Genomic DNA, 15,694 nt, shown 5'->3' on the forward strand with positions numbered 1-15,694 from the left:
TTAGACTCGGTCGACAACCGGCAAGGTTTTTTCGGAACACAGCTGCAGCTGAGTCCAGCATTTACGTAGCGTTTCCTATTTTAACCTCATCCCGTAGCACAGAGTGAGGCGTTTCAGATACTCGAAGCATGCGTCTTGACCAAGCTGCATTCTGATCCTGAAATAGCCCCGGGGGCCGTGGCAAGCTGCCTTCCCACGAGGGCGGCACGCCGGCCCCCGACCACGCTGGCCGCTGGGATAAGCGAGCCCCCGCGGTCCTCGCCCCGGGGGGCTCGGGGACCCTCGACGTGCTTCGTTCTCTCCGCCAGGTCGGCTCTCGTGGTCGTGCCGCTCAGTCGATGGGGAAGATGAGGTTCCGTGAGCACCCGCTGGTGGAGGGTGAGGGCCGGCGGCCCGGCGCGGGGCGGCCACCCGGGGGGCGACCCCCCCCCACCGCCTCCCCCCCGCCAGAGAGGAGAAGCCACAGGCGGATAGCGAGAGTGCCTGTAAAACAAATCCTAGGCCGGGGTTCGGTCCGTCGTAGCAGGTGGCTCGCGGGTCACGCAGCGTGGCGCCTTTGTTTGGGGCCGCGTGCCCGGTCGCTTTGGAGAAGTCGCTGTGTTCGCCCCCGGGGCCTTCAAATGTCTCCTTCCCGTTTGTCTTGCAGCCTCTGAGAGCATGGTGTCCGGCCCCGCCATCCTGGAGGACGACGACCAGGAGGTCGACTCGGCCGACGAATCCGTCTCCAACGACATGATGACCGCCGCCGACGAGCCCTCCAAGATGTCGTCGGCCGCCGGGCGCCGGATCCGGCGCTTTAAGCAGGAGTGGCTGAAGAAGTTCTGGTTCCTGCGGTACTCCCCCACCCTCAACGAGATGTGGTGCCACGTCTGCCGCCAGTACACGGTGCAGTCGTCCCGCACGTCGGCCTTCATCATCGGCTCCAAGCAGTTCAAGATCCACACCATCAAGCTGCACAGCCAGAGCAACCTGCACAAGAAGTGCCTGCAGCTGTACAAGCTGCGTATGCACCCCGAGAAGACGGAGGAGATGTGCCGCAACATGACCCTGCTCTTCAACACCGCCTACCACCTGGCCCTCGAGGGCAGGCCCTACCTGGACTTCCGGCCCCTGGCCGAGCTCCTGCGGAAGTGCGAGCTCAAGGTGGTGGACCAGTACATGAACGAGGGCGACTGCCAGATCCTCATCCACCACATCGCCCGCGCGCTGCGCGAGGACCTGGTGGAGCGCATCCGCCAGTCGCCCTGCCTCAGCGTCATCCTGGACGGGCAGAGCGACGACCTGCTGGCCGACACGGTGGCCGTCTACGTCCAGTACACCAGCAGCGACGGGCCCCCGGCCACGGAGTTCCTGTCCCTGCAGGAGCTGGGCTTCTCTGGCACCGAGAGCTACCTGCAGGCCCTCGACCGGGCCTTCTCTGCCCTGGGCATCCGGCTGCAGGACGAGAAGCCCGCCGTCGGCCTGGGCATAGACGGGGCCCACGTCACGGCCAGCCTGCGTGCCAGCATGTTCATGAGCATCCGCAAGACGCTGCCCTGGCTGCTGTGCCTGCCCTTCATGGTGCACCGGCCCCACCTGGAGATCCTGGACGCCATCAGCGGGAAGGAGCTCCCCTGCCTGGAGGAGCTCGAGAACAACCTGAAGCAGCTGCTCAGCTTCTACCGCTACTCGCCGCGCCTCATGTGCGAGCTGCGGTCCACGGCGGCCACCCTGTGCGAGGAGACGGAGTTCCTGGGGGACATCCGCGCCGTGAGGTGGATCATCGGGGAGCAGAACGTCCTCAACGCCCTCATCAAAGACTACCTGGAGGTGGTGGCCCACCTCAAGGACGTCAGCAGCCAGACCCAGCGGGCGGACGCTTCCGCCATCGCACTGGCCCTGCTGCAGTTCCTCATGGACTACCAGTCGGTCAAGCTCATCTACTTCCTCCTGGACGTGATCGCCGTGCTCTCACGCCTGGCCTACGTCTTCCAGGGCGAGTACCTGCTGGTGTCCCAGGTGGACGACAAGATCGAGGAGGCCATCCAGGAGATCAGCCGGCTGGCCGACTCCCCGGGGGAGTACCTGCAGGAGTTCGAGGAGAACTTCCGAGAGAGCTTCAACGGGATCGCGATGAAGAACCTCAGGGTGGCCGAGGCCAAGTTCCAGTCCGTCAGGGAGAAGATCTGCCAGAAGACCCAGGTGATCCTGGCCCAGAGGTTTGATTCCCGCAGCCGGATCTTCGTGAAAGCCTGCCAGGTGTTCGACCTGGCCGCCTGGCCCAGGAACAGCGAGGAGCTCGTGAGCTACGGCAAGGAGGATATGGTGCAGATATTCGAGCACCTGGAGGCCATCCCCACCTTTTCCCGGGACGTCTGCAGGGAGGGGCTGGACCCCCGAGGCAGCCTGTTGATGGAGTGGCGGGAGCTCAAGGCCGACTACTACACCAAAAACGGCTTCAAAGACCTGATCGGCCACATCTGCAAGTACAAACAGAGGTTCCCGCTCTTGAACAAGGTCATCCAGGTCCTCAAGGTCCTCCCCACTTCCACCGCCTGCTGCGAGAAAGGCCGCAACGCCCTGCAGCGAGTTCGCAAAAACCACCGCTCCCGCCTGACGCTGGAGCAGCTCAGCGACCTGTTGACGATCGCCGTGAACGGCCCGCCCATCGCCAGCTTCGATGCCAAGCGAGCCCTGGACAGCTGGTTTGAGGAGAAGTCCGGCAACAGTTACGCGCTGTCGGCCGAGGTCCTCAGCAGGATGTCCGCGCTGGAACAGAAGCCGGTGCTGCAGACTGTGGACCACGGGTCAGAGTTTTACCCGGACATCTAGGGGGCCGGCGTCACAGAGTTCACTAAGCTGTTGAATATTTTTTTAATCTATACTCATAAGCTTTGATATATAAATATATATTATATTATATATATATATATACATACGTACATATATATATATATATATATATATATATATATAAACCCACACTGAAAATTTTTAAGAACCGAGGTGATGCATCCACCAGAAGCCACTGGGAGCTTTCACAAAGCAACAATGTTGGAAACCGACTCTTGTCTACAAGATCCGGCAGCCGTTTTCACTCACAGAAGCATGTGCTGGGGCCACACGCATTCCCACCTAACAGCCCACCAACAGCCTAAGCTAAAACGACGGGTCTCTGTCATCACCTTTAGGTGGTTTGTTTCGTTTTATGTTTTCGTTTGGGGGTTGAAGGGTTGGGGTTTGGGTTTCTGTCTTGCCTTTTCTTTTCCCGTTTGGTTTACGACGGGGGTTCTTGGCCTCTTCGCTGCCATGCTGGTGTAGCTGAGTCCCATCTCTGATTTTGGAGGGGGGCAGGTGGTGTATCCGGATTGGGGTGTGTGTGTGTGTGACTTTCTCCCTTGTCCCCCCTGATTTCAGCTTGAGAGGTTTGTACTCGTTTCCTGTTGAGCGTTCCTTCACTGTCTTAGAAACAAACGTGTCGGTCAAACTGTGACACCCACCACTCCCCACCTCTGTCGCCTCTCCCGTCTCTGGGTTCTGGATTCCCTCCTTCCAGCCCCCTGGATCCTGAAGATATTACCTGTTGTACTGAAGGCAAAACTGCCTTACAACCGAGCTTGAAATCGTGGGGAAGGGACAAGGTGTGTGTTGGGGGGCGGGAGGGGTGGGGGTGGGAATTTTTTTTTGCATTCCTGTTCTCCCGTGGTGTGGGGTAAAATAATATAATTCCATTCAGATCCAGGACTTTGGGGGAAATGAAGAGCCAGGAAGTCCAGACCCTCATAGGGCAGCGATTTTTGGCTAAAAGCAAGTCCGATGGAGAGTGTGTATTCAATTTACATGAATTATTTATGCTCTGTCTTTATAATCATATGATGTGTTGGGGGTATTTTTTTGTGCATTTAGTAATCAAATGCCTGCTATAGTTCAGTGGCAGGAGATGTCAATGCAAGTTGTGCCCTGGGTTGTGCGTAACTCCGAGGAGGGTCTCTAGACATGGAGGCCTTCTTTGGTGACAAGGCTGATAATAAACCCTTCAGCCTGGCAGGAGGCAGTGGGGAACCAGGCCTTGCATCCATGCCTGTGAATGCCTCCTTTTTTGAACAGGGTAGAGATGTCCTAAAGAAAAGGAATAAACAAGAGGTCAGACGGGACTCTCAAGGCAGCAGCCTACACACACACACACACACACACACACACACACCGGACGCACACACACACGCACGTACACACACACACACACACACACACACACACACAACCACAATATAAGCTTTAGAAATAGCCACTTGCCTATTCCCTGGGGCAAGTAATGGTTTTAAGCTAGAGGAGTCTGATCGATGCTCTTTTGTTCATTTAACTACCAGTATACCTCGCAAGGGAGTTTTTTTAAACAAAATGTGCGTGAGCTGTTACAAACTTCTGTTCATGTTTCCACATCTGATTTATGCATATCTCATATGCAGAGATCCTACATTGTGGGTGCAGGTCGTGTTCGGGGGAGGAAGGAAGATCTGCGTTGTCCGTGGTCAGGTCCTCTCACTCGGCAGAGGGTGGGCAGAGGACGGTGTGATCGGGCCACAGGCCAGGCCCCCGTGTCTCCAACCTGCTCGGCTCAGACGTAGAACTGTGGTGGCTTCCTTCCTTCTTGGTTTAGCTTGTCTCCGAGGCCTCGTGCCGCTGTTGAGAACCGTAGTGGAAATGTCATCAACACTGAACATGTCATTCCCCTTTCCTTGTCCTGCCCGTACCTTCACTCCCCACACGTCCCCTCCCCCCACCCCTATGGTCTTGGTGCTAAGATAACTTTAGAATCATTGCTGCTAGTTGATAGCTTTTCATTATATAAATATATTATATATATATATATTATATATTATTTTTGAAACTTTTTCGTTTGTTTTCAACAGTGATGTAGCATGTTAAAAAAAAAAAAAAAAAACAAGAAACAAAACAAAAAAAAAAAACCACCCGGTTTTCTCCAACTGTCCCACTGCCAGGCCTCATATGCTGCCTTGTTCAACAAATCAATGCACCCCTGCCTGGTGACATTCACCACCCACCCCCTCTCCTGGCCCCCTTCCCAGTCCCTCGTACTTCCCCACCCTCCTCTGAACAAGGAGAGAGCAGAAACTAGCAAGGAAACACCCAAAGCTCTTTCTGAGGCTTCGGAATTCCCAGCCTCAAACCATGTCCGTGCTTCAAGCTGATGTGTTCCCCCCACCCCCGCCCCCCGCCCGCCCTCCGCCGCTCCTCCCATCCGGGTCAGTATTTGTGGTCAAGTGGGATGCCCTTGCAAAGCACAAGGTTCCACCCTACCCTCCCGGACATTCTGTCCGCCACACACAAAAACTATCATGCCTGTGGGAGCTTTCTTGGAACATCACACGGACTAAGTGAGGTGGGTTGGGGGCAGAGAAGGCTGGCAAGGGGAACCTTGGTGGGGGCCGGCAAAAGTAGGTTGGGATCCTTTCTTCGAGCCACCAGTTGCCTTAGACCTTCTCCTTTCCCCTTCTGCTCCTCTCCTCCCACTACACTGGGAGCCATCCCCTGGACCACTCATTTGAAAACCGGGAAGAGAGAATCACTGATGACTGCCTGAGGACTGGTCAGGGCTGTGACTGTTTCAAGAGGCCATGGCCCGAATTAGCTCCGATTTTTATCCAGACGGGGAAAAAGATCCTTTGGGCCTACGCCAGCATCTGCCATGAGCTGGTGACGTACCTCTGGGCTAGGAGCACGAGCGTGTGCCAGCAGCACGGGGACTGCGGGTGGCCTCCTGCCGGGCCAGGCTCCATGCCCGGGGCAGGTTGAGCTCTCTCGGGGGCCGGGGGTGCTCGAAGTCTGGCAAGGCGCTCTAAAACTCCGGGTGCTCATGGCTTCTGTTGAATGCAGCCAGGCCTGGGTGGTGTGAGGTACTCTGAAGGCCACTTTACCTTGGGACCGGAAGTAACCAGGGCACAATTTGGGTGACACGCCCACTGCAATTTACACAGGGTCTTTTTTCAACCTGGATGCTCCCGGGAGGCTCCGTGCTCCCAGCCTGTGAATGTCGCGTGTGATTTCTAACGTGGGAGTTGCCACTCTCCCGCCTCCTCGTGAAAGACTTTCGGGAGAACGGGCCCCCACAGGGTCTCGCCCAGGGAACCACAGGCTTAGCTAGCCTGATCTCCCTTTGATGGGTATAAAAAGCTGTGGCCGGGCAGTCCTTGTATCCCAAATATGGTCACTTCAGTTGAGACAGAGCCCTTTAGCTCAGCCACTGGCTTAGAATGACATGTTTGTCTCCGGGGTTGAGACTTGTCCTAATTGGGCTGACCGATGAGTGATTTTCTTTGGCTCATAGAGGAGGGTGGGAAGTGAGTTCAGGTTCATGGCCGTGTGTGCCCAGGAGATACACTGCACAGCCTGGGCGCCACAAGCCCTTGTGATTAACACGGTTCGCTTCCTCTATTGGAGGACAAAGACACCCCCTGCCATCCAGTATCTGTGGAAGCTGAGGGTAGCCCAGCCCCGGCTACAGCTCTCGCCGCATCAGAATCCCCACGTTTTGCCCACCCGGTCGAACAGGAGAGTCCAGGCATCCAAAACGCCAGGTTTTTATTTTTATTTTTACTTTGTCCACGACCGCCTACGACATTCTTGTCTCCTCATCCTCACTTGAGAATGAGAGCGGACTTGGGCTGCAGGGCGTCTGCTTGGCCGGCCGCGGTGCTGGGCCCCGAACCCAGGGCAGGTGGGGGTCTCGCCCCAGCCCCGCTACCTGTTTCCATGTTGAGTTGTCTTGCTCAGCCCCCTGTCCTTGACTTGCTTATGTCAACCCTGTCATTTGGAGGAAGGACCTTGTAATTATTTAAGGTAACGTTTAAGTAGCTGCCATTTGTTTGGACGTGATCCCGAGAAGGAGGAAACAGGGAAGGACGCGTAGAATGCCGAACGTGGTCGCAGCGAGACAGAAATGGCTTATGGGACTGGCCCAGCTGGGCTGTGGGGCCGCTGTTCTCCTGAGCCCCGTGGGGTCCAGGAGGCGGCCTGGGGTTGAAGTAGAACTTCTTTTCTAGATTCTTCCCCGTGTGTTTTCCCTCCCATCCCCTCTAGGGATAGGAATTCTGGATCTGGATCTGGTGATGGCATGTGGCCTGGGTCGATTTCCAACTAGAATTTGTGTTTTTCTAGGTCCTACGCCCAGTTTGTGCAGAGGGTTCCGGACACACTGGACCTCACGCCCCCCTCACCCCTTCAAGGGGCCACCCTAGCCAGGTCAGCCTGGGACAGCCAAAGCAGGGAGGCCAGGCCTCCTTAGGTGAGAAAGGCGTGTTTGGACAGCAGGGGACCCTGGGACGGTCCCATTGCAGACACCAGCCTCCTGGGGGTGGTCATGGGTTCTGTGCTGGGTCGTGGGTTCTGGCCTTGTTTCCTCCTCATATCTTGAGGAAGGAAGATTTCCTCCAGAGACACGTGGGGCCCTTCTGCTTGGAGGGAGACCTCTCTCCCGGTCTCTGCTCACAGGGTCCTTTCGCTGAGTGGATGGAGCTGTGATATTTTAAGAAGCCTTTGAGGTGATCCTTGTGTGTTAGCCAGAGGGAGAAAAAAAAGTGCCCTTTTGGGAGGAAAATGGTACAGCCCTCCTCTTCCATCTGGCTTTCCCCCCTCCGCCCTGTCCCCACCCCCCCCCCATCCCTTCAAGTGGTGTTGCCCTGGAAATACCTATGCAATCCAGTCTCCCTAGGAGAGCGCATGGAAGCAGGGGGTATGTGCAGTGTATCATACGAATGCTACAGCATATATATTGTATATATGGACATATGCCGTACGTATACACACAGAGTAAGAGATTAAATCACGTCTATATATCTATAAATAATATCCTATATATTTATACATTTCTATGTTTTAAATAGATATAAAAATAGAGTCTATAGAGAGCTGGGAGAGCAACGGGAAAGCCTGTCGCTGTGTTGTGCAAAGAGGGAGGAGGCAGGGCCTCTGCAGGGGGAGATGTGGAAGCCAGGAGGGCACTGTCTGCCGGGAATGGGGTCTCCTGCCCACAGTGCGGGACAGGAGAGTCCCCGGGCCTCTGCCCTCTCCGCGCACTTTCTCTCCTTTACCGCAGGCTTGGGCTGAGGTGGAAGGAGATACTCGCCCTCTGAGCTCCAGCCGAAGTGCCCCCCACGCCCCCCCTCACCCCCTGCACTCCGACGCTTAGGTGGTCACTGCTGCTTGGCCCTGGGATGTGGTCTCTGGGCCCTGGTGGAGGGACCACTGCACAGTTTCCCCTAATGCCCTCCCCCTACAGGAATGAGCAGCGCTGGTGGCAACCGGAAAGGTGCACATTGGACCCAGAGGGGCCCAGGGAGGATGCCCTCCTTGCCCCCTTAGGTGCTTCTGCTGACCCCTAGAGGCCAAGCCTCTGAAGTGCGGCTGCCCCCCGCCTCCTTCACCCCCTCCACCGCTGTCTGCCAGGGCGCTGCAGGGGTGAAGCAGGCGGCGTGAACATCACCAGCCAGTGCTGCCCGCTACGTGGAGGCTTTCCGGCCAGGGCGGGGGGCGCCGGAGAAGGGCGGGAGCGGCAGACCCCCCGCACCCAGAGCTTCAGTGAAAACTCAAGTTCACGAGCAGGGCTTCGGCTCAGCCCGGTTTGCACAGCTGCTGTTGCTGGCTGTACTCAGGACAACGCTCTCCCCTCCCCCGCGTGGAGGCCCGTGACCCCTCCGCCCACCGCCACCGTAACAGGCAGGTTTAGTTCACGTACACTGTTCCGATTCTGTGACTCGAGGCAGCGGCTGAGCCGGATGCCCCGAGCTTATCCGCTTCCACTGGGGAGGACGCCTTCCCTGGCTTTTATCCCTGCTCCCGCCCCAGGCTGGGAAGGTGTGTCTGGGGCGTCTGGGGAGGCCGCTGGTGCAGCCGGCAGTGCCACCGAGGGCTTGTGTGGCCCCGACCAAATCAGGAGCCCGTTAGCTTCCGGGTTTCTCTCCACCGTTTCGTTTCCCTGGAGGTAGGAGAGGAGGGGCCGACAGGGCTGCAGGTGATAGGAGACAGCCAGCGGCTGCCCCCTCTCCTCCAGACCAGCCTAGGCCTTTCGGCTCTCCAAAGGCACTTACCTCTGTCCCCGAGCCTCCTCTGACCCCACGTCCTCCTCTTCCCTGCCATCTACCAACGTACCTCAGTCTCCAGCAGACCCAACCTCTACACCTATGGTCTGGGGCAGGTCTGTTTCGCCAATGCCCACCTCTTCGCCCCTCCACGTCTGCCTGGGTCTCCTTGAGCCACAGCTGGCTGCCCACTGGGTCTCGGGATCCCTTCCAGTGCCTCCAGAAAGACCAGGGCGGCCCGAGCCTTCCTGCCACGGTGGTGGGTCAGACCCATGGCCAGGGGCGGGCATCCCCGGGTAGCAATCCACGATGCACTGTACCTCAGAGAGAGAGCATACCATGGGCCTCACGGGCACCGTGCCTCCGTCCAGGCGAGGACAGCCGGTTACAGTAAATACTGCTTGCAAGGAGACAAGGGCCAGGCTGCCCTCGGGCGCCCCTGCGTCTCCACTTTGGTCTCTCGGGAAGAGCCAGCAGGTCTGATTTGCTCTTTTTCAGCCCTGTCTCTCTCCTTCTCTCCACCCCCACGCTGCTGAACCGATTCATTTCAATCACAAAGGAAAACTAAGGTGGGGGGGGGGGGAATACTTAGGAGTCTATTATCACACACATATTAATATGTTAATACTTTCTTTCTTAAAAAAAAAAAAAACCTCTTGACGTTATTATTTTGCAGACTACGCTTTATAGTACCTGTGTGACGGGACCTAGAACACTGGATACAAATAGAGCTATGTTGGTTTATCATAATATGTACGCAGAAACTTTCCTTTTGTCATATTATCCTTGTAATGTAAGAAGATTGTTAATAAAAGCATTTAAATTTACTCACCAAGGTCGAATCTCTGCTTCCTTGCCTCCATCCCGGGCCTGGGCCCTGGGCCATCCAGAACGGGTCCTATTTCAAAGGCTCCAGGGTCAGGATAGGAGCCTGCCTGCTGCTGCCAGGTTGGAAGGTACTAGAAGAGACCTCTAAGCCCCTTCCTGCCTCTCTCGCTTTTCCCCCAGTCAAGTCCATTTCCAGCAGGTAACCTACATGCCTCACCCACCTATCTGGCCAAAAGGAGGTGTAAAACCGAAACCATTTAAAATAAACCTGCCTGCCCCCGCATGCATTTATCCCACAGAGACTCTGGGAGGAAGCACACCCAGAGCGGTTGCAGACAGACTGTTGCTCTGATGCTCTCTCCAACTGCCTTGCACAGTTCACCTGCACACCTGGTCCCTGGGGAGGGTCTTCCCCCGCTGGTTCACTAACGGCACTGGCATGGGGACGGGTGTAAGCGATGCTTTGCCCAAATTGTCCTAGAGAAAAGATGGGCATAAATTCAGTAAAGACATAGATAAAGTGTTTGTATTTCTTCTCAAGAGGATCTAAGCTCTCCTACTCTCAGCTTCGGCTCCCCGCTAATCTGGCTTCCTTTCAGGGGCCGTCCTTCTCCCCTTTCCTTAATCTTTGCCATCTTCCTCCCAGGCTGTGACCCTCAGGTCACTCAGGTCCCCTCAGTTGGTCACTCAGAGGCTTCTTGTTGTGAACGCCACCCCACAGTGCCCATGGAGTGTTCTGGTTCTCTTCTTTTCCCAGAAGATGGGGGATAGGAGAGGAAGGAGCAAAGGGCCATAGCTGTCCATGCCTATCCAGCCCAGGGGAACCAGCATCAGCCCACACTCCATTGCTGGCCATCTGGATTTGACTTTCATTGGCGGTCTTATCTGGAACCTATTAATGATTTCATCACTGGAGAGCAAGGAATGGAAAGATCCTCCACCTGCACTTGGCCGTGAGATCGGTCTCCCCCGAGCCGGCCTTGGAGGATGTGGTAAGACAATGAGGTCTAGCCCACTCCCTTCCTTCCCCCTTCTCTCCAGTTGTTCCCTAGCTTCCCTCTCCAAGAATCAAAGGACAAGTTGCATTCACCTCAGAGAGATGACGCAGGACACTGACTAGTGGCCCAAAGACCCGAGGGGCTGCTATGTGACAATGTCTACAGTGATCTTTTGAAAACACAAGTCTAGTCATGGCGTCTTCTCTGCTTAAAACTCTCCGGTGGTTTCCCATTGCCCTTGAAGTTCAGTCCAAGGGCCTGAGCATGACCATGGCCCTGCACAGTCTAGCCCCTGCCTACCTCCTGGCCTCAGCCTGTGACCTCCTCTGCCCGGGGCTCCAGGCACACCTCCCTTCTCTGTTCCTCAGGCTCACCAAGCTTTTTTCTGCCTCAGGACCTCCCATTACCCCGGGGCCCGCTGCCTGGGATGGTTTCCCCCAGGGTGATTGTACGGCTGAGCTCTTCTCCTCTTTTAGAATCAGCTAAAATGCCACCTGCTCAGAGAGGTCTTCTGTCTCTAAATAGCCACCCTCGAGGCACCACCCGTTGTCCCTCCCGTAATTATTTTCTTTCAAGACCCTTATCTCTGTTTGCCTCTGTGTCTGGGGGTGGGGGTGGCTGTGTGTGCCTGTGTGTGATTTTCCTGTGTCTGGCTTTCCCCCTCTAGGTTGTAAAGCCCACAAGAAAAAGTGGAGACTTTCTAATATCACATAGTAGGCATTTAATCAATGTTTATTGAAATGACTTCACGCAGCACCTGATAAAAGTATAAGCCCATTAATGCTGTATTGGTCACAGGGGAAGTCCTGGATGCTTCCACTTCATCTGTCCCTGTATGAGTTTCTCCATTTGCTCAGGATGACTCTGCACCTGACCCCCGGCTATCTCCCGCCTTGACTCAGCCTCTTCTTTATACAAAGCTGGACGTGGCCCCTGAGGTGCCTACTTGAAGTACCCTCCACTCCCACCGGCTCTTGTCCCTTGAATAATGGTCTCTTCCAATCCAGGCGGGTGTCCCCTCTTTCCCAGAGCAAAGAGAACTTCCCAGCGCCTTCCAGCTTGGTAATTCTCAGGCCGTGGTTCCAGGTAGCATTTTAAAGCCACTGTGTGCGTATCTAAGTTACCTTTCCAATAAAGACGCTTGGCCACTGGCTGTATGTCAGAGCCTGGACTTTAGGGTTAGAGGACACCACAGTGGATCCCCGCGCCCTCCCCCCCCCCCCCCGCCTCTTATAAGCTGTGAGACTTAGGTAGGTCACTTATCTGAGTCTGTGCCTTCAGCGCTTAGCACAGAGCAGTGGTCCACGGCATGCTGTTTATCGTCATTATCGTCAGATCAGGATGACCTAGGTGCCAGAACGGTGTGTGCTTCCCCACTGCCATCACCTTTCACCCGGAATTACTGGGGCCACCTTGGATGAGGACAGCTGGAACGGACTCCTCTGCCGGAATGGGGGTCACCTCTTCCTTCTCAGTCTAGAGAGCCTCAGGGAAGATTCTCCTGTTTCAACAGCTCACCCTACCTGGCTTTCAAGGGAAAAAAGGCTGCAGAGAGATTTTGTTTGTTTGTTTGGGGCTGGAAAAACGAGTTTTTCTTTGCTTGTCCCTGGCTTGAGCGCCTGGGTTTCTGAAGCAGGATTTCTGCCATCCCCCGGTTGCCGGTTGCCGCTGAGCTGTCCTGAAACACCAAGAAGGAGCTCCGGTCTGGGCTGCTTGAGGGGAGACCACACCCGACTGAAGAAGAACCATCTCAGGGCCTTGAGCACATGGTGGCCACCACTAGACCGGTTTCCGTGGCAACGCCTGGCTTCCGGCCCCAAGACTGCCTTCCTCCCACCTCCTCCCAGGCAGGTGTCTGCCTCCATCTCTAGCTTGGGGATGCTTCTGAGGTTCCTGCCAAGGAACTCAGGTGCTGGCTCACCTGCAGGAGGGAAAGGAGGGGAGGATGGGGGCAGTTCTTCAACACTGGCAACAAGAAAATGCCCAACCCCCTAAATCTATCCATAGCACATCCTGTGGCTCTAGCCTTGCCAGGTGTCTGCCCTGGAAGGGAGACAGAACAGATGCTAGGGTTCTGAGCTTCTGGAATGGTGGTGCTTCCGACTGGCTATAAAAAAGAAATAGAAAGTCTTGGGTGGAAAATTACCACCAGCACATGAGAAGAGACTGACTCGGGAGCCTCAGGTGACATCGTATATCGTCTCGAGGAGTGGGTGGATGTCAGGAAGGACCGTTTGACGATGCTAGGCATGGGGCAGAGAGGGCAGGTACACAGGTACATGGGTTTAGCTTGTTTTATGTATGATATGGAAGACCAAAGATGTGTGTGAAAGGTACGTTGTCGCCAGTTTCGATCACAGGATCATAAAACCTTAAAGTCAGTGATCGTTTGGTCCAAATTCATTTTACAGATGGGGACACTGAGGCCCGAAGGCAAGTGACTTGTCCAAGGCCACAAAGTGACATAGCCATGCTGGGTTGCTGGTTCTTAGCTCCTAAATGCAGGGCTCTAGACTTGAGTCCCTCTGCAGGGACAGAGCTTATACTTAAGGCGGTTCAGTGGAAAGCCCCGTGTAAGGCTTGTTTAACTCTATAGAACTCTATAAGCCCTGTATAACTCCTCTTCCCTCTTCCAGACTCTCAAATATTCGTTTGGGGCTCTAGTGGGCCATATTCATAGTTACCTGGGAAACAGTCTATCTTTGGCTCTGTGGGGTAGGACCTACTTCTCCTACTCTATTATGAAAATAAACATCCAGGTTGTCATTAAAATATAATAAATATGTGTATAATATAAAATAAGGAATTATATGCGCAGCCTTAGAAAGCAAAGACATCTCATGGTTTTCTTCATGGATCATTTATCTTTTATAAGAACTTTGCTTTTAATCAGCCCTGGCTGATTCCCTACTGACTGTGAAATTCAGGCCCCAGCCTTTGCCTGATGCCAGGGGCTCTTCCTCCAGAGGCCAGGGCCGCAGTGGCCACCAGGAGGCCCTATGGTGACAGGCCTCCGGGAGTCCTCTTATCCCTGCCCACCTTCTGGAGCACAAGAGAACTATTGACTGCCGCACTGATCTTCCAATGATGGGAGTGTTTCTTTTGGGGATGTTAGGGAAAGAATTCTCTAGTTCCTACCTAATTTTTTTTCTTCTCAAGAATGAAGTCAGAGCCCCGAGAGACCAGTACCCCTGCTTGCGTGTAACCCCTTTGATTCAATGCTCAAGCAAAGCCATCAAGGCACACACATACACACACACACGCACATGCACACACAGAGAGCACTTTATGATTCAGCCATTCTACTCACTCCTAGGTACATATCTTCGAGAAACGTGTGCATGTGAACGAGGGGATATGCACAGGCATGTCCACAGCAATCTTGTAATAGGAAAAAAAAGGAAACATCTAAACGTACGTCAGTAAGAGGATGGGATTCTGGCATCTCCATACGATGGAATGTTATACAGCAGCAAATGCATGAATGAATGAGCGAGGGAACGAGTGAATGAATGAACTATAGAGCTACATGGGTCTGCATGGGTCAAGCTCAAAATTTTAACGTGGGCGGGGGGCAGTGCCTGGGTGGCTCAGTCGGTTAAGCATCCGACTCCTGATTTTGGCCCAGGTTATGATCTTGCGGCTCATGAGATGAAACCCCACGTCGGGCTCTGCATTAACAGTGCGAAGCCCGCCTGGGAGTCTCTCTCTCCCTCTCTCTCTCTCTCTGCTCCACCCTTGCTCACTCTCTTTCTCTCTCTCAAAATAAGTAAATAAAAACCAAAACAAAACTTAAAACGATTTGGATGGGGGGCAATAGTGGGATGCGATTTAAACAAAGTTTAAAACACGCAAACACACTCTGACGCTGCTCAGGGTTTACATACACGCGTAGCGAAAGGACGAGGAAATGCTTGGGGGGAGAAACACGGCGGTCTCCTGAGTGAAGGACTTCAGAGGACTTTGACTACCTTGGTCGAGTTTTATAAAACTCGGCAGCGGCTTATGAGTGTTTACCGGATTGTTTGTTTGTGCATATAGGTCTAAAATGTTAAGTGAAAAGAAAGAAACAAGACACCAGGCACCTGACCTGGTTGGAAATTATTTATTTACCATTGAAAGGTCGGTGTTCCCCAATGTGACACCAGACGTATGACTACAACGTCTCATGCGTCTTTTTGTACTTCAGTTCATGACTGCGAAACAGACACACGCTTAGCACTGACAACAGCAAACACAGGCGGCAGAAACAAATCACGAAGACTAGGTCTGTCTTTTGGGGGGTCCTCGCCTCGATCTGGCTCGGGCTGGGACTACCTCCCTCCAGGACTCCTGTACACCCCAAAGGAACTGCCCCTGGGGAGCCTCTCTTCCAACCCTACCCTCTCTACCCAGCCTCATTTGGAGCGCTATGTCACTTAACCCACACCCAGAGTCATATCTCAAATTGAAATGGACGGACACGCACAAGGACTCGCGCAATAGACACTCAGCAAATACACACTGATTTGATGTAAGCAGCGGAGTCACAGATGAACGCGGGCGGACTCCCATCGCCATCCAGGTCACCTTGGGGGCCCCAGGCCGGTCTGCGATGGGTTCTCGCCTTATTTCCATCTCGCTCCATGCCCTTCTTCGAAAATGCTCCCTGGCCAAGCACAAGGTGTTCCTTTCAGAAATGATCGGCCGAAGTCACACGGGCCCAATTACTCTAATTGGGGGGGGTGAGTTGCACGTGTGTCTGCTACAAGGTACGCGGAGGCGAAGATCGCCGAAGCCTGTCGACGTGGCGGT

The 15,694-nt window shown here is 54.6% G+C and overlaps 1 protein-coding gene across 6 annotated transcripts in view; it reads left to right on the forward strand.

The window, feature by feature from the left end:
• The window catches only part of PRDM11 (PR/SET domain 11), a 90,429-nt gene extending 80,528 nt beyond the window's left edge, over positions 1–9,901 (forward strand). For all 6 annotated transcript variants that reach the window (XM_058688739.1, XM_058688744.1, XM_058688742.1 and 3 more), the window contains one exon: positions 647–9,901. In XM_058688739.1, the coding sequence (XP_058544722.1) occupies positions 647–2,811 (2,165 nt within the window). In that variant the 3' untranslated portion in view covers positions 2,812–9,901. The remainder of the gene's footprint in view (positions 1–646) is intronic.
• Positions 9,902–15,694: the final 5,793 nt, after the last annotated feature.

Source organism: Neofelis nebulosa, chromosome 10 (assembly GCF_028018385.1).
Source record: "Neofelis nebulosa isolate mNeoNeb1 chromosome 10, mNeoNeb1.pri, whole genome shotgun sequence".
In the NCBI taxonomy this organism is placed as follows: domain Eukaryota; kingdom Metazoa; phylum Chordata; class Mammalia; order Carnivora; family Felidae; genus Neofelis; species Neofelis nebulosa.